The sequence below is a fragment of the Aythya ferina genome, assembly GCF_964211825.1.
Source record: "Aythya ferina genome assembly, chromosome: 3".
Taxonomy (NCBI): Eukaryota; Metazoa; Chordata; class Aves; order Anseriformes; family Anatidae; genus Aythya; species Aythya ferina.
Window position 1 is genome coordinate 17,937,938 of NC_140298.1, and position 24,756 is coordinate 17,962,693.

Consider the following 24,756-nt stretch of genomic DNA (forward strand, 5'->3'; position numbering starts at 1 on the left):
TTATATATCAACCTTTTATTAAATTATAATACAACTTGTAATAAATTTGAATATAATACAAATTACAATCTAGATACAAACACTATAATGATAGATCTATTCTCAAGTATAATACAATACATAAATATAATGGAAATTATAATAACCAAATTATAACTAAGAGTGAGTCACACTTCCCCAGAGCTTTCTCCTCACTGATCCTAAAATGGTTTATTGAAGATAATTTACTTCTCCAGATATCCTGATTTTACAAGTCAGAGGTCAGTACCTTACCCAAGGTCAGTAGGAAAGTTTGACATAGCAGCCAGAAGTTACGGCTCCATAGCAAATGCTTCAGTGGTGCCATCATATCTTTACCTCGTATTGCCCACCGATACTTACATAACGAAGGGCTTAATGATGCAATTTCAGGGGTTGCTCACATTTCAAGACCAGCTCTGCTGCAGCTCTCGGTAAAAGCAGCAAGAAGGACGTGGCAAGGAGTGAGTCCAGGCCTCTTCAAACGTGACTTCCAGCAGGCCCTCTATCAGCCTTTAGGTAAGGTTGCTTTTCTCCTCCTGTTTGCTGCTTTCTGAGGAAAGTCTGCTCAGCAGATAGCAGCTTGCTGCTTATTGGACATCAGGGAACACCCCCCACACCACCCCCCCCCAAAAAAAAAAAAATCTCTTCCAGTTCTGATGTTGACTGCTTTGAAGAACGCAGAGGAAGTTGGCTTCTGTTAAAGCCTTGTACAAAGTGGCCAAGTTCCCAGGCATACGTAGAGAAGAATTGGTCAGACTGTCTCAGCTTCTAAAAAAAAGTTAGAGAACCAGAGCCTGGAAAGATCTTCAGTCCCTGCAGTTAGAAGGGCTCCAATGCAACAGGAGTGGTAGGCAGGCAACTAACCTGCAGAAAGAAAAAGTGGATGGATTCTCAATTAAGCTAATATTGGTCTTGTCATCAGGTTGACGAGCACCCAGGCTATTCAGAGAACACTCAGAAATCCTCTTACACCGGACAGGCCCAATCTGTTCCTCTGACCACAACAAAATGTGCACCACCATCCTTCTCCCACATTTGTGTAGCTAATCACAAGGCAAAAACTACTCTGGAAATGCTTCCCTCAGCTACTGAAGCTCTCATAAGCTACCTCCTAAGGGGCTTTACCTCACGTTCATTCATCTTTTATATAGGGCAATTTCTTCAGGGAAGGAGGATTGTCTTATCTGCCTGATAAATTTATTGATAAATTGGTGTCCCACCAACCTAACACTGTAATGATGATGAATTGAAACAGCTCAAGGAGAAGCCACTGGACAGGTGGCTTGGTTTCAGTAGTTAACTTCTGGGTATTTCAAAACCTTGGCACGTTTCAGTGACACTGTTTGTATCTCATGTTATTTACAAGGCTTTACAGCCAAGAATGAGAGCAACAGCCTTGTAAAGAAATGAGATCTCTCTGAGTCAGTCAGGGGTAAATTCACATCCAGGATCATCCCAGGATCCAAACGATGAGCTATTTTTATAACACTTAGGACTGCTCTGATTCCTGAACTGTGTATTTTCACCCCAAAACATCAAGGCATTCTTTGTACTTGGCCTCTTCTCTCTTCCTTCACTCCAAAGGGAAGGAGACAGGGTTCAACTTCATTTTGCCGGTGAGAACTTTAAGCTGATTTAGCGCTGTTGGAAGGAGTCAACGTAGCAGTTCTTGTGACAAACGTTTTCTGTCCAAGAAGATGCAGTGCAGGGCACGAAACAGGTATTTCACCAACCTCCACCCCCATTTTCTCTCTGGAGCTGTCAGCTAACAGCCTCGCTCTGCGTAGCTGGAGGAGGCAGGGAAAACCAGTGGGGCTGCTGGAAGGCTGAGCCCTCCTGCTAGCAGGAAGTGGGCAGGAGCTGCTGCGAGGTTACACAGCCTGGCTTTTGACAGAGCCTTTGTGGCTAGTGCTACATGGCTCCAGGGAAGTGACTATGCGCCACTGACCTCTACTAGGAAGCCGTGGCAGGCCCACTAATGCTGGGATTATCTTTAATAATTGTTTGGAGAGTAAGTAGCAAGGCTACTTTTCAGGCATTTCACAGAGCAGCTTCCCGGATTTTCAGGGACGTGAGGCAGCTCACAGCCTCTTTGTCTTGCACCAGGGCATGCCCCTGCCCTCCACCACACACACAAATTCTCACTGGGTCAGATATCATGATTTCTGTTCCATTGGGAGAAAAAACCTGTTGCAAAAATGTTTTCTCAAAGTGGAAGTTTGTATACAGGTACGTGGATTATTTTTTTCTTTACATTATGAAATAAAACAGAAGTAAGTGTTATTCTCTAGATGGGGTGGTAACAAGTCACGACAAACCACAGCTGCAAACATGTTTATCGCTGACAGAGGACTGCTGGAAAAAGGTGTGTGGCACACCACTCTTACCACCACACTATGTGTGGCTGTGGTTTGTGCCACTCACCCTTCCCTCCAAATTTTTCCACATGGGCACAGAATGGGTTCTGGGTACTTTGGAAAGTTGGAGGCGAGCCCATGGGAGCGGAGTATGCTGAGAGAAGGACGGAGTCAGGTGGAGAAGCTGCAGATAGAAGCACTAAATGGAAGAAAGCGATACTAGTCCTTGTCTTTGGATAGGTTTTGGGACAGTGCACCTGGCCCCTGTCACCTTAGCAATTAATCACAGAGTCACAGAAGAGCCCAGGTTGGAAGGAACCTCAGGAGATTATCGGGTCCAACCTTTTCTTAGAAAAGGGAGCCTAGATGAGGTTAGCGAGCACCCTATCCAACCCCATCTTGACAATCTCCAGTGATGGGGACCCTACCACGTCTCCCTGGGGTGGTTGTTTGTTGGTCTCAGTTTAAAGAATTTCTTTCTTACATCAAGACAAAACCTCTCCAGCAAAGTAAAACATTCACAGTATCGTTTACAGTGTTCAAAATTTTCTGCACAACAATGCTTCACAGGTATCAAGCAAAGCCCTTTTGGGTGAGATGAATCGAAGAGTATAGCAGCTGATGAGCAGCTACGTGCCTCAAGAACACCATATTACTATTTCTCCCGTGTTTTGGGAAACTTGGTTAAACATTACTCAGCCCACAATTCTTTATTTTTCTTTATTGGTTTGCTAGACAGATCAGTTATTTCAGCTCATTGTAAATGGCCTTTGCTTGTATAGGTTGGTGAGTGCTTTGCCCTCTCCTTCTGCCACCTGACTGATTACACGTACCTCACTCAGTCCTGCAGAGACACTCTACATTAGGGAAGGGAGTGACCGTGAAGAGATGCCTCTGAGAAACAACCACGGACAGGTTGAGAGCTCAACCACCCAGATGTCTGCTGGTAAAACTACTGTGAGCAATCCAGGAGATTCCCAGAGGACACTGAGGAAGAGTTCCTGGTCCAGGTGTTAGGCAAACCAACCAGAGGAGAAGCGTTACTGGTGCTCACCAGTGTGGAAGAGCTCATCAAGGAGGTGAAGACTGGAGGCAGCCTGGGCTGCAGTGACCATCCCTGGTTGAGGCCCTCATTAGGCCCTACCTGGAGCTCTGTGTCCAAGTCTGGGGTCCCCAGCACACGAAGGATGTGGGGCTGTTGGAGGGGGTCCAGAGGAGGGCCACAAAGATTATCAGAGGGCTGGAGCACCTCTCCTGCAAAGAAAGGCTGAGGGAGCTGGGGATGTTTAAACCTACAGAAGAGAAGGCTCTGGGGTGACCTCATTGTGACTTTCCAGTACTTGAAGGGGGCTTATAAAAAAGATGGAGAGCAACTCTTTGCTCAATCAGATATTGACAGGATGAGGAGGAATGGTTTTAAACTAAAAGAGGGGAGATTGAGATTAGAGGTTAGGAGGAAATTCTTCACTCAGAGGGTGGTGAGGAACTGGAACAGGTTGCTCAGACACGTTGTGGATGCCCCATCCCTGGAGGTGTTCAAGGCCAGGTTAGATGAGGCCCTGGGCAACCTGATCTAGTGGGTGGCATCCCTGCCTATGGGGCTGGAACTAGATGGTCTTTAAGGTTCCTTCCAACCTGAGCCATTCTGTGATTGTTTTCCATGTTTTCAATGATAGAAACAGTGATGTGAGAAAAAACTGGCCTAGTGCTTTCCCTGCTCTGCCTCCTCCTGATTCTTCCGGCCCTGCAAAGCAGTTAGGGAGTACCAGGCTTCACACACCATTTATTTCTGCAAAGACCTAACCTTGAGCTGGCCTTGGGAGCTGCCTCTCTGTTCAGCCTGCATTTGACAGGACTCAAAACAGTTTCCAGTTCTGGAAAACTCCCCCTCCTACTCCTTGGCCCCAAACCAGGTTTCTATATCAAGGAGCTTAGCTAGTTCCACTTCATAGTCTTTATATCTATTAAATACTGAGTGATAAATAATACTGAGCACTGACACATCCAAACTGTGCTCTTGGGCACCTGTCAAACAAATGCATTGCATGAAGGAGGAAATAAACAGCTCATATTCACTTAACTCCTTGAGGGCCCAGGGCAAATGCCTGGAAGATAGTGGGAAATGATGGATGATAGAAAACCTGTAGCAACAGGAAGATGTAAAAGGAAGAAGGGTGACTTGTTATTCATGTTTGATGCCCTGATTTTTCCTACATAACCAAGCTTAAACCCAGCATTTACACTCCTACTCTCGCTGTGTTTCCCACTTGTGAAGTTGGAACAGCTCACACCACTTCACCGTTCCTGATAAGGTGAAGGGAGAGCAAGCAAGCATAAATTTAACTAGGGACGCTGTGGTGTGCTAGGAGACATGAATACTATGGGATGGGAAGATACCCTATCTGTCCAGGCTGCCTTCTTATAATGCAACTGACTTCAAGAGAATCAGATAGCTACTGGAGACAAAAGAAGATCTAGCCAGATCCTGCATCCCCCAATGCAGAGAGCTGGAGTGATGTGTACTCTTCTCCCAGGTAAGCAGGACCTGCTGGGACAAAACAGGAGACTGCAAGTGACAGAAGACAGGACAAATCACTAAGTATAATTACTCCTTTGCTTCTTGAAGATGCTCAGAAAAAATGTAACAGTTCCTGGAGAAGCATCTGACTTATACTTGGGATTTGTAGAACTCAAACTAGGGCTGAATTATTTAGAGGAAAAAAAACAAACAAACAAACAAAAAAACAACCAAAAACAAGGAAGAACACAAAATACAGTGTTGTAACAGCAGCATCTCACAGCTACAAAGTTGAACATGGCAGGACACTGAAACCATCTAGTTTTAAATGGATTCTTGTGCAGTTGAGCTCACGCTCATTCAAGGCCTCTCCCCTGCTGTGCCAAAACTGCAGCTATGCTGGGACATGGGGTGCCTGCTAAAAAACCTTGCCATAAGGGAGACTGCAGAACCTTCAGCCTCAATGAAAAACAAGGCACAAACAGAAGAGTGCTTTAAAATGGCTGGTAATTCTCCATATAGACTTACTGCCCTCCTATGGCTGCCAGCAGAGCTGTACTGCAGACACAGAGACCAGGGACTGAGGGAAACAGGCAAGAAAAATAATTATATATTCAATTAAAAAAAAAAACTAAGTTATGCGGAACTCACACCACCTGGTTCACTGAAGTACCTAGGAAGGCAAGAACAAAGCAAAGCAATGTATTGGTTTGGGAGCATGAGGGAGACCACCATATATTTAGCTTTACAAGGACAGGGAGCCTTGAACTATTCCTCGCCAGGGTTCAGACAGCAACTGTCAGTAAGTCAAAGAGAGATGGCCTAACAATCTGATGGCCCTGTGGAGATTTCATTAGCAACTGGTGCAGAGAAGGTGTAGACTAACAGACCACTGCTTTTTCCTGACTGGGGTAGGAGTGTGTTGTGACCTTGCTGTACCCACTAACCCTTGCTGACCCAGTTTCAGCAATTTTTATACACCGCTTTTGCTGAGACACCTCACATTGTGATACATCCTTTTCTCTCTGTGAACCAGAGGGAGATGATCTTTCTAGCACAGACTGGCTCCTCACTGAGGTAATTTCTGAAGTTAGGTTTTGCAAATGAGACTTTGAGTATCTGATGAGCGTTGCTGTGGGAGCACAGCATGACTCTGAAAGGTGTCTTACTTCTTGTAGTTTCTTTATGACTACACTGCTTCTTGTGCATGATTTTTGATGCACAGTAGACACCTTCAACTAAACAACCCCACAATAACAACTGAAACCAAAAGCAACAACAAAGCAGCAAGAGGAAACAACAATTAAGCACAAGCAGAAGCTACATGGTCAGAAGGTGACAACAAATTGATTGCATTGCACAAGCTTTTAACAGAGACACTAAAAGCTGCAAGAAGGCTGTGTATCTCCCAGCAATGATAAGCTTGGGTTTGCATTAGGCAGGCTTACCACTGCATTTTTGTTCCTCGACATAACTTCAATCTTACATGTTAGGGACTGTTGCTATGCCCAAGCCACTTTTCAGACTAGATGCAATGAAACACTCATTTTAGACTGGAGAGGAGATGTGACAGGGATCACGTAGGAAAATGCCAACACATGGCACCTCCCACAGGGCTCTGAGCTGCTGAGTGACAAGGTGGGTGTCATCCTAAGCCTACCTGACCTGACAGCTGTACTTTTTCAGAGCCATATCAAGTATTTAGGATTTCTCCAAGGTCAAAGAGATTGCAGGTTAGCAGAGCATGCAGCAAGGTGAGAGCAGTGACTGAACAGAACAAACAACTTTGCTATGCACACACACGCACGCGCAGAATCAGGTTGTCAAGTTGCAAGATCACTGTGCCAATTTCTTGTGTAGCAGCCACTAAGCTCCTGTTCCTCCTTTCTGAAGGGTGCAAGTAAATTCTGTGCCATGCTGTGCAATGTTAGTATCACAAATAAAACTTCACTTTCATACACAAGTGAAAATGACCAATGAGATGAGAAATCACTCAATATTATTTTAACTCGTGTGTATACACACATTCACACACACGAGGTGCATCAAGGTGAATATATATACACACTAGTAGTAAATACATAAACTTTTACACAATTCAACCACTCCAGTTTTTATACAATATACTCCTACCACTTACCAGGACAACATAGTTTGTTACACTGACAGAATACACTGCTCAGTTACCTCGAAAAGTATTTTTTTTTAAGTTATGCAGAATTTGATCAGTAAGAGGCCAATCCTTTGGCAAACACAAATCTACAAAAAACTCAAGGATCTTTAGTAATCCTTCAGTAATTGAAAGATCCCTCCCTGCCCCCATTCCCTTCACATATCAACTTTATGTGCATAAAAATAAATCATTTTAAACAATATGCTACAACCCTGTTAAGCTAAGCAGGACATTTCTTCTAGTACATATAAATATTTAACATCTTCTGTAAACCATGCAGTCTAAAAATTAAAATCATGATTGCAAGCGATTTTACTATGATTTGGCAACATAAAGAACACAACTTTCCCATAAACCTTAAGAAACAGCAGATAGCTCTAGTAGTTCACATTTAAAAAAAAATAATACCTATCAGTAATAATTAGCTCTGCCTGCAGTTTTTAAGTCCAAACCTTGCAAATTTAATAAGAAAAATTAAAGAGCAAAAATTACTTGTCCAAACAGAGACACCTACAGCTCATAAAAAAACTTTTTTTTTTTTAATTTGTTTGAGGCACCTACATGATGTCCTTGTTAAATATAAAAGTAGTGGTTTTTCCAACGGACTTGTTCAAGCTAACCTATCTTAAAAAGGCATACTTCAAAGCGTTATCTAAAAAGTAGCTTCAGACATGAAGTTCTCCATCTCCCAATGACACTACATTGTTCACAAAACACTATGTAATGTTGTATTTTGAAACACTGATACTGATCAGCCGTCTAAGAAAACAGAGCTAGTTTGTCTATTATACACACCTTAGAAGAAAAAAATAAAGTTTGTCTACTTCTAAGAAACTGACATAAAAAGAAATAAGACACCTTTAAAATGTGTAAGAGAAGTGTGATTAAATACATCTAACAGCAAGGTCAAGTCAGATTTTTTGTTTGTTTTTACTGACAAGTGTGATTTTTTTTGTTGTTATGAAGTCACTTAATGCTGTGTAAATATTTCCAGCATTAATGATGCCTTCTGGAATGTAACAGCAGATTAAAGCTTGCTCCCCCGTATTTTGATACAAATTATGACAATATTTTCAAAAGAGTTCCTTTTACATTAAATAGCTATTTTAAAATTCGTAGTAAAAACTCTTCAAACAATAGTACCAAAAATTAAGTAAACCAATCCTCAATCAGTGTAAGAGGACCTCTTCATAAACAGAAGGTAAATCCTCCTCTGGAGCAGTTATAATAATGCACAGCAATGAGACCAAGCTTACACATGAGAAGTTACAGGTCAACCGATTTACTGGAGTTGTGCAGTAATTTCCACCTTATGGCTACTTGGGGATTGTCGTATGGATCCAGGAAAAGATTTCTGAGAAGCTGAAAGTGCTGTGAGGAGACAGTGCTGTCTTCCCACAGCGAGGATCTGATCCGCTAGAACAGCCAGCCCTGCCTTCAGCTGCTAGCTGCAGCGGTGGATGCACTCAGGAACAAGCCTGATGTTCAAACATCTTACCAGTGACATGCTGTCTAGATCCACCATGGCTACGTCTTACTAGGATCAGAATAAACAGACATTAGGAGCAATTTCAATAGAAATTGTACAAACAGAGGCCAGCTTCTGAAGTTCAGCCTTAGGCATCTGTCTAACACTCACAACTAGGTGTAGCAGTACTCTGTCCTCTGCATACTGACTGCTCTGCTTTTCTAATTGCAAGTATGACTGACTTTCATGTTTGCACAACACTTAAAGAAGTGTGAAGTGTTAACAATTTCAGAGTACAGTTAAACTTGTCTGCAATTCTGTGGCTAAAATGCCTGAGTTTCTGGAAGCACAGATCAGACCCTTCATCTATCCAGCGCCCCACACTACATACAGGCTTCCTTGCTCACAGGAGGCTGCATGCACATTAAATAACATACAATTATTTAACTCTGACCTCTCCTTTTCACTGGAGTCCAAGCATTAGAAGTCCTGTGAAAAATCTCAGCTTAACATGTAACTAGGATTTTAGTATGCATCATGTCACAGTTATTGCTTTCTTTACAAATACATGGCACTAGGTGTAAAGTGTTATGACTTATTCCAAACAGTGTACCGTACTTCACAGAAAAGCTTTAAAAAGAATCCTCCAACTCCCTCTTCTTCTAAATATACAGCTGGTGGGAGGCCAGGGTGTCCATGAATGGTCGCACAAGGTTGTCTGTCGAGAAGTAAAAGATCAAGCCAAAGGTGATGGAGATGGGAAGAGCAGGCAATGCTTTCTTAAAAACAGCCAGTAATAAAAGAGTTAAACATAAACCCTGCCAGAGAGAATAAAAAAAACACAAAGAAATAAAGTAAGAAGCCCAAAAACATAGGTCATCAATAACCTAATATATGAATAATAAGCTCTATACACTATACAGAAATTGAAGCCTGCCTGAGCTACAGTGGAATAAGACATTTTTCCCACACCCTCATCTTTCTCACAAGTTGGCCAGATATTTTCTTCAGCAATCTGGAGCAGAGCTGCTTGCTGAGAAAGTAGTGTAAAACAGCTAATGCTGACATACAACTGACCCTGAGAGGTTAATTTATTTTCAGATTATTTTACATTTTGTACTATACCATTATGTATTTGTTACTGATCCAGCAGATACAACTATTTACTTCCTCTTGAACTGCATAGATAAGGAGTTTCATTGGAGGGCTCTAATACACAGTGGTGTGTACTTCTTATACCTTCACAGGTTTCAAGGTCTCTTGGGGAAAAAAAGAACAAAAATAATATCCCACTGCTGTGCTTTTGACTAGATTGCTTATTACGCTAGGTGAATTCTGTTCTTTATCTTGATAGCAGGCCAAGATCCATCTTTTGGAACACGTCAAAGTTTTTGTAGGTTTTGGATATACAGTACAACTATGTGTATTTAGGTATGGATTAATTCTCTTATCTGAGCCCCTTTTTTCTCCCTCCACAATGAGGGAACATCTGAGACAGTGCTCACACTGGGCTCCAAAAAACATCTATTAGCTACAGATCAGCAGTCAGGATCTTTTTAAAGTCAGACTGCAAAGTTGATTGTGATCCAGCTGAGCCTGTGGCTCTGCTCTTTACACGCCTCATGGATGGTATCTGGCCTACACCTACTCCATAGTTTACATCTACATTTAGAGATGTGCTCACTGCAAAGAAACTGCAGAGACCATTTTGGGAAACAGAAAGCTACATATCAACAGAAATATAAAACTGCAAAATGAAGCCAGAACAAATTTAACAGCACTGTAAAAGACAGAATGGGGTATATGGTCTGATGGACAGAAAAGAGAGAGCTTTCCCCACAAAGGGACCGTGTGAATGGCCACCAGACGGACACCAGAATATGGAGCTAAGTGATCCTATAGGTGTCTCTGACCTGTGAGGTAAGAAAGGTAATCACACTTTTAAAATGCGATAATTTCTAGTTCTTGTGCTTTCTAATCCATGGTTTTCACAAGTGATAGTCACTGTAAGTCTCTCCCCTTGGGATCCAAGCAGAGAAATGGAAGCCCAAGAATGACATTGCAATTCCTTTTACCTTCTAAAACTCCTGCCGTTGCTCTCCTGGTTCATTTCAGTGAAGATACCGGTGTAAATAAGCTAGTTCTTAGTAATGATTTTCTACCTAGGTGAAAACTTGTCAGTGTGTGGTCATTAGACCTGGTAGGTCTAAGTCCTTCAGCAAGCACAGTATGCTAGTCACCTGCTTTTACTGATAATTTTCATGGATTTTTAAGTTTCTTTCCATTCCATTTTCCCAGCTCAAACCCAAGAATGAGATAGGCCTTCATTCCCTTATGTCACAGTTCTCCTTAGCAAAATGGAGTTCACCTTTTTGACTATGCTTGCTAATCATGTGGAGTTCAGGTCCTTATAGGCCAAGCACTGTGCTAGAAAATCCACTGGTGCTCTCACCCAAATACCCAGGATGTTACCTGCAGTGATGCAGCAGTGCTCAGCTGTTGGTAATTCTGGCAACACTGCTGTGCTAAACAAGACTGTAAGATGTAAGAATTTGCTTACTTACTATAAGAATGGCTACAAAGCAGGCTAGTGTAGTATTCCAGTCTCCGCTAGGTGTGGCAGCGGCTTTCCCAACAAGAACACTGTAAAATATGAAGTCTCCAAGGCCCAGCTTCACACCCCCTGTGAGAAGCAGAAGGGAAAAAAAAGGAAAATAGGCGTTACTTCTCCAGTTTTGCTTCCTCCTGAACATTTTTTTTTTCCTGAGGAGCAGCTGAAGGTTGCTAGTCCTGGCTACCCACCAACCTGGACCCTTAGCATCCTGCACTGAGGTAACAGGGATTACCTCCACGGCTTACTGAGGGGGTCAGGGCTTCCAGACACCCTCTTCTGCGGTTATTTTTACTCAACTTCATTCTCTGAGGTGCTTCCCTGTACTGCCTTACAGCTGTGGCAGCTGATGGACAGAAGAGGAGCGGGATGCAAGGGGAAGAAGGAACTGCTTAAGTTGTCTGCGTAGCCAAGGTATATCACTGGAGCTACAATCCCAGAACAGATACTGCACCAGTAAGAAGTAATACACAGTCCGAGTCAAAACCTTCATTGCCCAACAAGTCACAACTTTTCAAATAAACTGATTAGAGTCAACTGAGTTTGCATGTTAACCACTATGAGTAAAAATGTCAGGCTCTAACCCTGACTGCACCGATAACAAGGTATGAAGCTTCCCTTACTTTCCTCCTCCTCCGGTTCCTCTAAAGAAGTGATGGGGTGGCTTGGAACAGGACTCCTTGTCTCCAAAATCTGGGAGTCTGAGTGTGAAGGGCTACTGTGGTTCTCTCTCTCATCTTCCGCTTGATTCCACAAAAAATAGGCCAAGAAAAGAGAGGAAAAAAAAGAAACAAGAGGTAGCTGCATTTATAACTTGCTTTGATACACGCAATCTCCACTCTTATGAAGCTTTTCAGGAATAGATAAGCCCTTTGTCTTGGAGTCAGGACCAACTCAAGCACAGGCATTTGCAGAAAACATGTTATTATTTGAAACCATTGAGGAGGCTACACGTTCACAGCTTGTTTGGCAACTACCCAGCAGCTTCAACAAGTGAGTAAATGGAGTAGAAGCACAAAACTAAGCATTGCTCTGTCAGTTATTAAATGCAAAGAGAGTCTTCAACTCGGTTTTCAATCCCTGAATCAAGCTGGTGGGCACGCTGGTATCCACAGCCTCTACAGGCTAGAGTGACAAGTGAAACCAAGTAAAATTAATACATACAGTTATGTCTTGAAGGTGGAGGTGTCAGGTGTTCCCTCGCTGGTAGTATTACCAAAATGCATGACTAGGAAGACTGCCATTTATGAAAAAAATCTGTTCTGAATCACATTGATGTTGGTGTTGGGTGTTCACACAACAGAATTTTCTTTTTTGGGTTCTATTAAACATATTTAACACAGTCCTTTCATTTTTTCCATTCTCAATCAACAGTGCTTTTGGAAGCAGCTGGTATGTGACACATTACTCTATTTGACAGTTCCTATTTTTCAGAAGCATTTATACAAACTTGCCAGTTTTTGGCAATCTGACAGGACACTGCTGCTGCAGATGTGAACAGACTGTGATCTGGGACACGCAGAGCTTCCAGAGGGGCATTCAGTAGAACCCAAGGTGCCATTTGCTCCTGCTCTGTGCTTGATTTCAAAGCAGGACTGTGACTGTCGTTCGTTAGTATGTCAGCTATTTTATCTTGAAAATAAGCAAATGAAACAGGACCAGATGGAAAATACTTCTAATGCCACAAATCAGACTTTACTCAACCACCTTCAAAAGTGCTGTTTAACTTGCATTTCAAGAAGATAGAAACAATGGCACACAAATTACCACAGGATCTAATAGAATGTAAACCTGGAACACATCAGCTCCTGCTGGGTAACTGCCTGAACATAAGCTTTACCCAAGGGCAAATGTAAAGACATCCATTTTCTTTGGCAGGGTAAGCTAAACTGGACTTAGAACTAGCTAAGGGTATGTCTGCTCTGTGGCAGTTGCCTGAGTGCAACTCACTAACACACTAAAGTTCACCAGCTCACTGGCATTATATTTATGACCTTATGTTGTAATTAACTATCCCCAGCTGCTAAAAATGTAACAACAACCCCACTATCAGCTTTAACTTCAGTGTATCTGAAGCTGTGTGTTGGACAACACTTTTCTTTTTTAAATAAAGGCATCCCAAATACTGGAGCTTCCTACACCATCTTTGCTGCCAGTCCAAACACCAGGTTTCAGAACACCATGAAGTTCTGCAACTGATGTAACAATACTGCAAAAAACATGCAATCTTTGGGATTCAAGACCTTAACATTGAGACCTGCAGTCTCAAACGTGTATTATTTACACAGGATACTGTGACATGCAAGCAAACCTGCATCCCATGTCTGCTGACTTGGTCCTCTTGCTGCTGTGTCTGGCTTTGCCATTCCAACTGTCCATATCATAGCAGCTAAAAGAAAGAGCAAGAAATCAGACGCAAAACATTGGTCACTGTAGCTCAGAGTTCCTAAGTATTTAGCTATCCCTACAAATATAAACCCTTCCCCTGTTAATGCTACAACACTGATTCTCAGTCGGTTTCCCTAGTCACTTAGAAGGCAAGGTCAGACAAAAAGGCCGTGCATCTATTCAGTCTTTAAGGAAAGTCTCAGAGCACAAGTCAGTATAGTTTTGTCTGTATCCTGAAGACAGCAAAAATCCCAAATAAGGGTCCTCATCTTCTTGTTTTTTTCCTGGTTTCTGGCTCTTCTATTCAAAGGGAACAGTTGCCCAGGAAATGATGGTAGTACAAAATGTAACCGGAGATTAAGGCAGACGGCATACTCCCCCTCTTCTGCTGAAGGTAAAACACACAAGTGAAGGATTCATTGGAGTTGTCTGAGTGTCTGTTTTCTCTCTGCACTTCTGTTTGTGTTTTTTGTTTTTTCTTTCTTTCTTTTTCCTCTTTTCTCCTGTCAAAATATTGGCTATTTTTGTTTTGGTTCCAAGAACAACTGAAGGATGTTTGCAGGTTTATTCTTGAGATGAATCCCTAATTTACGAAGGGATACAAACCATGCTGAAGGGGACTCAAATTAGCTTTTTATATAGGAGTACCTCAGTCTCCCTGTTTTTACAGAAGCTAAACTAAACAACAACAAGCCAAGGCAAACACAGTGTCTACTATTCCATTATACACTCAGTCACGGTGATGTTTTTGCATCTAGAGGTAGCCACAGAATGCGGTCTTGCAATGGAAACACTGACGTTCTGCCTAAGAACTTTTTGTTCAGTATTTATTATTTGTTGAATTGCATTCTCCTTTAGTGAAACTGTTGTTTGTTTGTTAAATAAAACATGGGGAAAACTTCATCTAGATTGTTTCAGGCCGGTATAACAGAACGTCCATGTGGAATGGAAGTCAGCTGAAGTCAACAGAAGCTCTACTTGGAACATACAAAAGCATTTATATAGCACTAAACACTTGAAAAATTAGATCAGTCAAGTTGTAGGCATCCTCAGCTTGGCACCCAACATTTGGAAATACTGATTCACCTTATAAGTGATGCAATGGAAGCCACTGAGGTCCAGGAAGCACTTGAGCCCAGGTCCTGGAAACGTTAAGTCACCTGCCTTCCAACTATCCCAGTCTTAAGCATACGAATGCCTTTGTGGATACAGGCACAGGATGTCATCATAGTTAAACAGTCCAGGAAATTCAGGGAAGAGAGGACTGATTTTGTTGTCAGAGCAATACTTGAACAAAGCCACTTGCCAGGAGCAGCCAGACAATGAAAAATAAAGCAAATATCTCACACTGCCATCCATACAGTGCACAGAGCAAGAAGAGGCTACAGGAAGAGCTGCAGAGCCTCAAACACTTGAAGTGAGCCTATAAAGCTTATGCAGAAGGAATATGGCTACTGAGAGGGCATCATCTAACTACGTAACTTTACGAACACTGCTGTCCATGCAAGGCTTTGTATGCAGAACAAAGATTTACGTTCTAAGGCTATTCATGGAAAGGTAAATCTACTTTTGAACATTTTAGTTTCACAAGGCAAATCTGCCCACCCCTGTGGCTAATTAGAGTTAATATCATTGTAACTGATAAGGTCTTCTACAAATGGTCTGTTCCAGGACATAAATGTGCACCGATCTGAGGGCAAGGAAATAACTAAAATAGCGCTTACTGGTTTGACACAAAAAAAAGGTTTCAAGTACATTGTCGTTAAAAACATTAAAATATTAATCTTACTCACAGGAATATATCAATGCAGGAAAAATGGGCTCATTTCTCTCCTGTGCAGTTTCTACCAGCATTCTCAGTGGCCCCTTAGGGCAGAGAACAGCCATCAGATCTGCAGAGAGAAAAGGAACAGACAATCTTACCTTAAACTGTCATGCATATTTTGCATTCCTGCTCTTTGAAAAGCTATTCCTCCCTCAAAATGACATCTGTCGATATTAACCAGATGATTTCCTGAATGGTGACTTCTGCTGCTGTGCAACTGTAGCTGCTAGTCTCTGAAGATGATGCTCATTTAAAATACCATCCCCCGAGGCTTAATGTGACAGTAACAGTTTTCATTGTATTAATCCTACAAAAAATCCTAAATTTCTTGAGAGCAACACATTATTGATTTGAAAGTAGATGACAGGATTACATTAAATTGTTAAATTTAATTAGCAGAGAACTGGAGGTACTTTGCTTATGTTCATCGATCCTTTACTATGTATGCTGACTATTTTTCAACCTTTGGTCAAGTTCCTCTTTGCATACTCTCTCTCCTGGTCAGAGCTCCTCACCAAGCTGAATATTACCTTCCAGATACATCATCCTGCAAGTTCTCTTCAAACTTTTAACTGAGAACTTTTTTATTTAAAAAAAAAAAAAAAACAAAAAACTATTTTAACTCCAAATAACCTCTCCACAAGCCACACCTTCAGAGTCACAGCCCAGACTTACCATAGATGGAGATTGCACCTAGAATCACCCATGCCGACCACTCAGGTAGATACTTAATGAAAACCAGTGCCATCAGAGCACTGATCATAATGAGATATGCTTGCTGGAGCTGCAGGGGGCCTTTCCAGTGGATGCAAATCATCCCAACAGCTCCAAAATTCCAGATGACTAGAATGACTGTGGGGTAATCCATGGCCACATTGTATGTCTTCAGTACTTCACTGGAAGACAACAGTGAAATTTAGCTGAGCAATAAAAGCAACCGACATGCAAAGCACCTTGCTAGATCTACTCAAACAAGCAAGCCTCCTACGACACCAGGAGGAAGCAGGATATAAGCAGATGTCATCTCAAGAGGGGAACCAGCCTGGCAGCCAATTGTTGCTCTTAGTTCTGCGTTCCCTCTGCAGGACATGGGTGTGCTGTGTGTGGCAAACACTACACTGCCTTAGTCCTGAGGTCAACGGTGATCCCAAGGATCTGAGCAGGCCAGATTTCAAGTCAAGAAATTAACATAGGTAAAGACTGTTGCACAGTCATGAGCCTAAGAAATCATGTGCAAGTCATCCCACCAGAAGCATGACAGGATGCATTTCAATTTAAAGATAAATAAAAAAAAAAATATAAGCAAATGTCATTGGAAAGTTGAAAGGTTGCTTCTTTCTCAACTTGGAGCTAAGGGAATGAGTTTGAAGAGACGCAGCCTGATGATAAAGGCAAGACAATCCAGAGAACCAACTCAACACTAAGTTCCTTTCCACTTGGTTCTCAGAGGCTAAAGACACACTGAAGGCATGTTTTGGGAACCTCCATCTAGCCAAACCATCTGTGACAACATCTCTAGAAACAATTGATGAGAGATACCCCAGGATGTTGGTAGTTTATACCAGTATCTCCTGAAAGTCACTATCAGTGTACCTCTGTACAACAAAGTTCAGCCAGTTCAGTTCATGTTTGTGGTATCACTTCCCTATGAAGTTTTGTAGAGTAACTACTGTAAAATCAGGCATTGCCCATTAAACATCTCGTTTTTCATCAAAAAAATTTAAAAAAAGCTGTCTAATGCTAACACTTTTTATTTTATCTATGAACAGAGATTTTAAATCTCTGTTCATAGAAGGAGAGACATTCAATTCATTATGTCGGGGATTTTCTTCAAACAGAAAAAGAGGGTAGTTCTGAACCACTAAGTTATTTGCAACATTTCTACTTACCCAAGATATATGTAGGTGAAGAGGAATAGCAACATCAAAGAGGACAGGATTAGCCAGCCATGGATGAACTATTAAGGGCAAGAAAATAGAGTGATTGAATGGGTTGTTCCCCCTGCACAGGCTGCAGTGCTGCATGCACTACTGACAGACCTTCCTAATGTCCAACAGCCTTTCCTTCTTCACTTCTCCTCCAGTTTCCAAAAACCCTCCTTCCCCACAGCTGATGAGGGAAGAGGGACAGCCAGTTGCTCCCCGTTCTCCCAAACTCATTCTATATTCTACCCTTCTCTTCCACCAGCCTCCACAGGCAAGAATGAGACTAGTTCCCACACAGTTTGTCCAAAACTTCAGAAGGCATTCGCCTTAAATGGCACAACTGAGTCCTTGAGTACAAGCTGCAAAACTTTTTGACCATAAGGAGAGGACTCAAACCTGACTAGCACAAATAACAGGCTGTTTCTAACATCCTACCATTAGTGGCAAATGAACAGCAAAGCGTGTTCTGAGGCACACTCTAACACTGCTAGCAAAGGCTTCTCTACAAGAAAATTGCTGCCATGACTAAATTGTGGACTAACCTGTGCAGTGCCTTTATTTCTCCCTGACAGACAAGCCTCACTCGAACCTGCTCACAGCAAGCACGCAGCAAACACTCGGGCACGAATGCTTTACCTTGTAGCAGCGGTACTTATACAGAACGACGAGGAACACGGTCATTACAACAATGACGCTGATCATGATGATGGTGTTCAACACCGAGTTCAAGAGACGCTGGCCCACGGACGGGGTGTCCTCGCTGAAGGGCGTGTAGATCCTGCAGTATAAAGCAAAGCCACATCAAGCACGTATATTCTCATCTAACTAGTTGTCCCAAGATAAAAACGAATCAGGGCAGGGGGGAAGAAAGGGAGGAATGACTTCCAAGGACGGTAAACATCAGGTGTATCCTCTGGAGGGGCCGGGTTCCAGTTAGTTATCAGCTACAGATTAGTGCTGTTTAACCAAAGCACACTACCACAGAGCAGCTGCGTCTGGCAGAGCTCTAAACAAAAACAGAGCATAAATGGGAAAATAGTGAGAGGACACGGGGGAATGGTTTTAAACTAGAAGAGGGGAGATTTAGGTTAGATGTTAGAAGATTCTTCACTCAGAGAGTGGTGAGGCACTGGTACAGGTTGCCCAGGGAAGCTGTGGATGTCCCATCCCTGGAAAGCTTCAAGGGAAGTTTGGGTGAGGCTTTGGGCACGCTGATCTAGTGGAAAGTGTCCATGCTCATGGCAGGGGGGTCAGAACTAGATGATCTTTAAGGTTGCTTCCAACCCAAGCCATTTTATGATGCTATGATAAATAAGTTTAGCAACTTCTCTTGAGGCCACTAATTTCTATTCTATATCTCTGGACCTTCTCCATGATAACAACAAGGATGCATCCCAGGTGCTGTCCAGCAAGTGGGGACTCTTTCTTTCTACAATTTTCAGGAGTGTCTTGGGCTTTTTTACCCCTTCTTATCATGCCACCACCCCCTCCATTTTCTTTTCTTTGGTTCCATTCCTCCAGCCACCATGTGAAGTGCTGTTGGAGCACTGGGAATGGTCTCGAGCAGGTAGGAAGAGCTGGATGGAATTATGTATCCACACCATGAGTCTCTGGGAACCAGAAGTGTCATCAGGAAATGAGACACTCATCCAAATGAACATGTTATTCCCTGATTGCTGCCAGCCAGCGGGTGAACAGACCAGGAGGTAAGCCCGGGCCTTTTATACTGCTGTATGAAGTGATTTCATTCCTAATGATAGCGCTAATGAATCAGTACAATACAGGTACTGAAAAAAATTACTAAAATAAGCCATGTTCATCTGTGTAAGACCTTGGTGTGCTTACAGAGCCATCTTTAGCCATGTAAAGGCTCTCCCAGCCTGCCAAGGAGGCACACTATGTATGTAGGTGTATGTGCACGGAGTGTATGTGTAATGCCAGGGATCCCACGTACTCAGAGGCTGTTTTGAAGACCCCACTTACAGCTGCCCGTTTTTCTCCGTATAGAAGCGCACTGACTTTATGGTGGCGACGACAACAATCATACAAAGGGTGACAGGCACAAAGAGCATGATTACATGCTTCGCTCCATATTTCAGCGTCAGTTCCTCGTCTTCGTTTTCCAAGGCGCTCCCTCGCGCTCGAACTCCCGAGTCAGACACATCCCCATCAGCAACATTGTTAGGGCTGCGGCTGCTGCCTGTGTGCCTCTTCTGAAAAGAAAAAGTTATCACATATATAAGATCCTTTCCTTGCATTCAGAACTTCATTCCACTATTTCATGAGGCTGCTGAGGCCACCACAGCACACCAACTTGTTCCTAGTAGGATGGTGCCAACTGAGCAATGCAATTAGAAATTCCCTTACAAATAGGCTGCAACAGTTTTTAAACCAAACCCACAAATATCTAAGGGCCTCTTCAGTGCATACAGAGAGAGGTTGACACATGCATATGAAGGGTGAAGTGCACAGAACTGGGAGGGAACAAATTTCATCGGAGGTGGCATAAACCTGACCAGATCCCACTCCCAGAGCACTGCTGAGCTTGTTTTACCACAGTGCTTCACTGACAGTAGGACTAGATTCTGTCCCAACATTTGCTGCATTTGACCTGAGCAGACAAAGGGTTTCTGGCAAAACGAGAAGGCTAAAAAGGATATCCTGCACGAGTTGTATGTGCATCAGGTCCTGATTAAAAGCTTGTATCTTTACCAAAAGGAAGGAAAGGGGAGGAGTATATACGGAGATAAAAAGGAAGGAAAAAGTCACAGTGGAGGAAATGGGAACAGACAGTGCAGCTGCTGGCCAAGAGAAGTAACACTGGCCAAAGCCAATCCTAAAAGCCTGCCTGCTGGGATGGATTGAGGGGTAACAGTACTACTTTTATCATCATACCCCATTTCTTCAGTACCCAGGGAGGCTGCATACTCACCCTATGTATCTGTGCTTCCCCTGCTTCTGAGGCTTGCAAGCCATCTTGGTAGGAAGGTATTGGAGGGCTCTCTGCAGACATCAGGGATGTTCTCTCGTTACAGGTCTCATCCTCACTGTCCGAGTTGTTCATGAACGTGATCATCGTCACTTTCCCGGGGAGCACTCACTCCGGAGAGGCACAGCCAGGAGCTACTCACGGCTGAGAAAACAAGCAAAGCCAAAGAAAAGAGAAAAAGAATGAGCACTGCAGCGCAAACAACTGGGAGTCTGAAGAGGAAGCACAATCTCAGCAGGCTTCATAACTCCATCTCCTTCTGATAGCTGATTTAGCCTGCTGGCACATCAGGCACAACAATCTTCAGTTAAAGTATCCTGCAGCCAGGGGGAACAGCAAAATGCAGCGCTGAACCAACTGCACCTAATCCACCGAGTATTTTTTTCCCCTCTGCCACAGCTGCCACAGTTCCTGCCTCTGTGCTTGGCCTCCTCCACGAGCAGTACACCCAGACTTTCACAGAGGGGGTTTCCCAGTGCTTGGTGTTTGTTTTGTATGAGCCAAACAAGGCTTCACCTCGAATGCTGCCTGGCTGCCAGATAGCTAGGAGAGCTCAGCTCTTACACAACACTCCTACAGGCACCAGCAGGTAGCAGAAGTTTCTTAGTAACCTGGAGCCTCGGCTTTACATAAGCCACTGAGCAGGAGTTACATGCTGCCTTCCGTATTATGGCTGCTGATCACCCAGATGAATTTCATAAGCAGTTCTTCCCTCTGCCCAAGGGCTGTGGGTAAATAAAGGGGAAGAACTTGGCCCTTTAGGTGAGCCGCTACTTTCTCCTCTTATATTGACTTGTGCTTAAAAGCAAACCCACTTGGATGGGCAACAACTTCAAGTATAGAAGTGGAGACTTGACATTTTTGGCCTCTTTCCACCTACCACTGTGCAGAGAAGTGAAGAAAGCAGTGGCACAACGCAGAAAGGAAAGGAACAGCTCTTCCTTGTAGACACTGGAGATAGGACCTGCACTGTCCTGGCTAAAGCTAGTGCAGAACAGCCCTGAAGCCATGATTTCAGGTAGCTCTAAATGGGATTGATAGGAAAATTCCTTTTATCGTTTATTAAGGCAGCTTAAGAAAGCAACTGGAGTAAAGAAGGATAATTCAGGCACCTGATTCTCAGCCACCTACCCATAAGCAAAACCAGACCCCTAACACATTGTAAAGCTGTAACACCTACGAGAACAACTCTCCTCTGCTGGATTTTGCCCAGGTATCCCAACCCCAAAACAAACAAAAAAGCTCCCCACACGAGTATATCTCAGGCAACATAACCAACTCAGGGGAGGAAGCTGAAGCAGCCACATGACTTGGACACAGCCACATACATCTGAATTAAGCATTCATGGTCTGACCAGTAGACTTTGCTGTCTACCAGCCAGCTTGAGAGGCTGGAGTAGACGCTTCAAAGCTCTGTGAGATTCTAGCTTCTCACTAGAGGGCCTGAAATTCACTTCAAGAGAAGGAAAGAGGGAGGAGTGGGAGATTCCCCCATCTTTCACAGCATCCTGAATACACTGGTCACCTTCAAAACATTTCAGAAAGCAAACTCAATCTGCCCAAGCGAAACACTTTTCAGACATCTGCTCCTTTCATGCCTTCTCCTCTCATTCAATTCCTCTTTCAGTGATAAAAACAGTACATTTATAGGAACAAATGCAGGGACAACCCTCAAGCCAGGCCTATCAGCTTCACAGTAGCTGTGTTGCGGTGAGCTGCCTAACACTTCCCTTTTTGTGCCTTTTTTTTTTTCTCCTTACAGAGCCCAAAGTCTCCACTTCCCAGTTGCTCAACACCTTCTGAGCACGTAAGGGCTCACAGTTTACAGCTGAGAGCCTAGATTCTGCCTCAGTTGTAAGAGTAAAGTTTACTCTTTCAGCATTTGGGACCAATGTTTAAGTTTTAACTGCATAAAAATATCAAAGACCTTTTTCTCCCAGTATTTCAGAAACTGCAACACCATTTTTGCTATGTGAGCATGGCATTATTGCAGAGACTTCAGAAGGGACAGCCAATTAGCCTACTTTCACCATCCTAGTTGTACCCACTGGAAGAATTATACAGGTAGCAAAAACTCACCAGTAACTTCTAACCCTCATAATTACATGGCAAGAGTCTCCTGTTGTAATATTGCCAGACATTTTCTGTTATTCCCTCTCAAAAAGGATAAATGCAAAGATGCTACAACGCTTCTCATCTCCAAAGTTGTATTCACAGGTACCTGAAAGTGACCTAAATCTGTGCTACTGCCAATGGGGTTGTCCCAGCACTCTGTCTCTTGTGCCAGCACCAGGTGCTCATCAGCAACCCAGTTCTTTCGAAGAGACAACAGGTGCTTGTTTGCCATAGCTTTCGCTGAGCCAGGTTTCAGTATGACAGGCTCCCAGGCTGGCTGCCCAAACAGCCCCAGTCCCAGCGCCCAGAGGAAACAGGAGCACAGGGCCAAGCAGGGCTCTTTGATGAAGAACTTACAGAGACAGGAGCCCTCTGCCCTACCACCAACCCCAGTGCAGTTTGTCTAACACCACCGTTTACCCCTCTGAGTTGCACTAACTGGCACCAAGGCTGTGCTGGCCGCCAGACAGAGCTCTGGTTTACACTGTCACTGATTTCAGGGAGGAAGGACCAGGCTGGTCACTCACAGCCACACACTCAGCACAACCTTCTTTCCTGGATATGGTTATTTTTCTGCATGACACCAAATAGATCAGTGCATACAGACCATGTGTTTCCCTAGACTGAGCTGAAGAGGGGAAAGGACAGATTAGGAAAGCAAAGTAGAGGGCTGAGACAAGCACAATTGCCTTCTGGCTCTATCACAAGAGGAGCTTTCAGAGGGATGAAATGCAAGCTGAATTTATATCCACATGACAGAGCATGGTCTACTAAATAAAGCCAATGAAGGACAGAAACACTGGGTGCCAGACAGTCTTCAAATTGACCCAGTAAGCCACAGGACATCAGGCAAGGTTTTCCTCTATGGATAGATACAAACTATTAATACACATTAAAAAAAAAAAATCACAAGATGTTTAAGAACCAAAAGACCAAACTCTCAAAACCACATAGCAGAAATGAAAGGGGACAAAAACTAGGTCAGTAGTTAAGCACTGCTTATAACGGAGCAGCTGAGGTAAGACTACAGCGAACGCTATGTTATAGCAGCCTTGTGAAGCCTACAGGGAAGCAGAAGTTACCATTTCTCTCTTTCCGTATATCTTTTGTGCAAGGGATCTCTCTCAACTGGGATAAATCCACTCTATCAATTACACTGAAATGGGGCCAATTCAAACTAATATGAGGATCTAGCCCTGGCTTGCTTTTTAATTTCATGCTATAGCATCACTGTGCTGCAACAAAACCAAGTTGTTTGCAATGTTTTTTGTCCTTGATAAATATTACCAGTGTAGGGTATAGCACAGAACAGCTGCTGCTAGCTGGCATAATATTTAATAATCCACCTGAGATTTTAAACTCCTGCTCATATATGTTGTTCTCTTCGATAGCAATCAGATGAAGAGAAGCAGTTTTTCTTTGCTACAGTTAGACAAGGAGAAAGCTTTGGGCTGACACCGACAGCCTGATGTTCTAAGTTTCACCTGTAATCACAGCTGCTGGTTAACATACAGAGAAGGAAAACATTTTCAGTAATTCCAAGTGGCAGGATAACAATTAGGAGGACAAATTTCCAGATTGGTGCCAACAAATAAAGCCAAAACATACACGTTAGCATTACTTTCCCACAGAGAGGCACGACATGCAGCCACGGCGTTACTCTGCTGACAGCGCTGAAACCGGACCCTTCCCCAAGAAGGTCAGAAGAATTATTTCACCAGCCCTAGGCCCAAACCCGTAGCAGTCAATATGAGTGGACACAGACCTACACACACCAGGGACACCTCAAAGCCTGGGTCCAACCTCACACGGAGGAGCAGCTCCCAGCACTGGTCCTGCTGGTGGTGCCCCAGGGACACACCGGGGACACCCGGGCTGTCCTCCTGAACCCTGTCCGAGGGCTCGGGGCACCAGGGGCAGCTAACATGGCCCCACCACAAGCTGCCCCAAGGAGACACAGAGGAGCACCACAGCTCGGCTGGCCTGCAACGCGGGGCCAGCTTTGTTGTCCACCTACACACACGGCCAGCCACCTCCGCGCACTCAGAAAGAGACACAACAGACGCTTTATCACCCCGGGAACAACAAATACAGACCATTTTCCATTTCATACGCGCACACATACACATAACCACACACAGATCCTTCCCAGGATGACCCAGCACAGCCGCCGGTCCCACACCCCCCGGAGCGGTGCCGCCGAGCCCCCAGCCCAGCCCGGCTCAGCTCGCCTCAGGCCCCCGGCCCCACAGCCCCGATGCCCACCTGCGCTCGGCCCGGCCCGGCTCGGCTCGGCTCCCTTCAGCCCGGCTCGGCCCTGCTCGGCCCTGCCCTTCCCTCCATTGGCCCCGCAGCCTTCCGTCCCC

At 43.8% G+C, this 24,756-nt stretch overlaps 1 protein-coding gene across 4 annotated transcripts; it reads right to left on the minus strand.

Moving 5' to 3' along the window:
• PSEN2 (presenilin 2) lies at window positions 1–24,756 on the minus strand. Of its 4 annotated transcripts, none has more exons than XM_084515855.1 (12): window positions 24,656–24,756; window positions 20,219–20,419; window positions 19,270–19,499; window positions 17,923–18,064; window positions 17,251–17,318; window positions 16,037–16,257; window positions 15,330–15,428; window positions 13,460–13,537; window positions 11,772–11,885; window positions 11,102–11,220; window positions 9,156–9,355; window positions 1–885 (listed from the first exon to the last, which is right to left on the minus strand). In XM_084515855.1, the coding sequence occupies exons 2-11, from the start codon at window positions 20,360–20,362 to the stop codon at window positions 9,200–9,202; spliced, it is 1,371 nt and encodes a 456-aa protein (XP_084371981.1). In that variant the 5' UTR covers window positions 20,363–20,419; window positions 24,656–24,756; the 3' UTR covers window positions 1–885; window positions 9,156–9,199. The 4 variants fall into 4 exon arrangements, with proteins under 4 accessions (XP_084371981.1, XP_084371978.1, XP_084371979.1 ...); XM_084515852.1 differs by having other exon boundaries at window positions 11,772–11,891; XM_084515853.1 differs by lacking the exons at window positions 1–885; window positions 24,656–24,756 and adding an exon at window positions 24,012–24,438 and having other exon boundaries at window positions 6,878–9,355; window positions 11,772–11,891.

Coding starts and splice junctions, on each gene's coding strand:
- PSEN2 (XM_084515852.1), bottom strand. CDS start 20,362: ATGATCACGTTCATGAACAACTCGGACAGTGAGGATGAGACCTGTAAC. Junction 18,065..19,269: donor ACGGAGAAAAACGGGCAGCT/GTAAGTGGGGTC, acceptor TTTATACTGCAG/GATCTACACGCCCTTCAGCG. Junction 13,538..15,329: donor TCCTGCATTGATATATTCCT/GTGAGTAAGATT, acceptor TCTTTCTTTTAG/CTGCTATGATATGGACAGTT.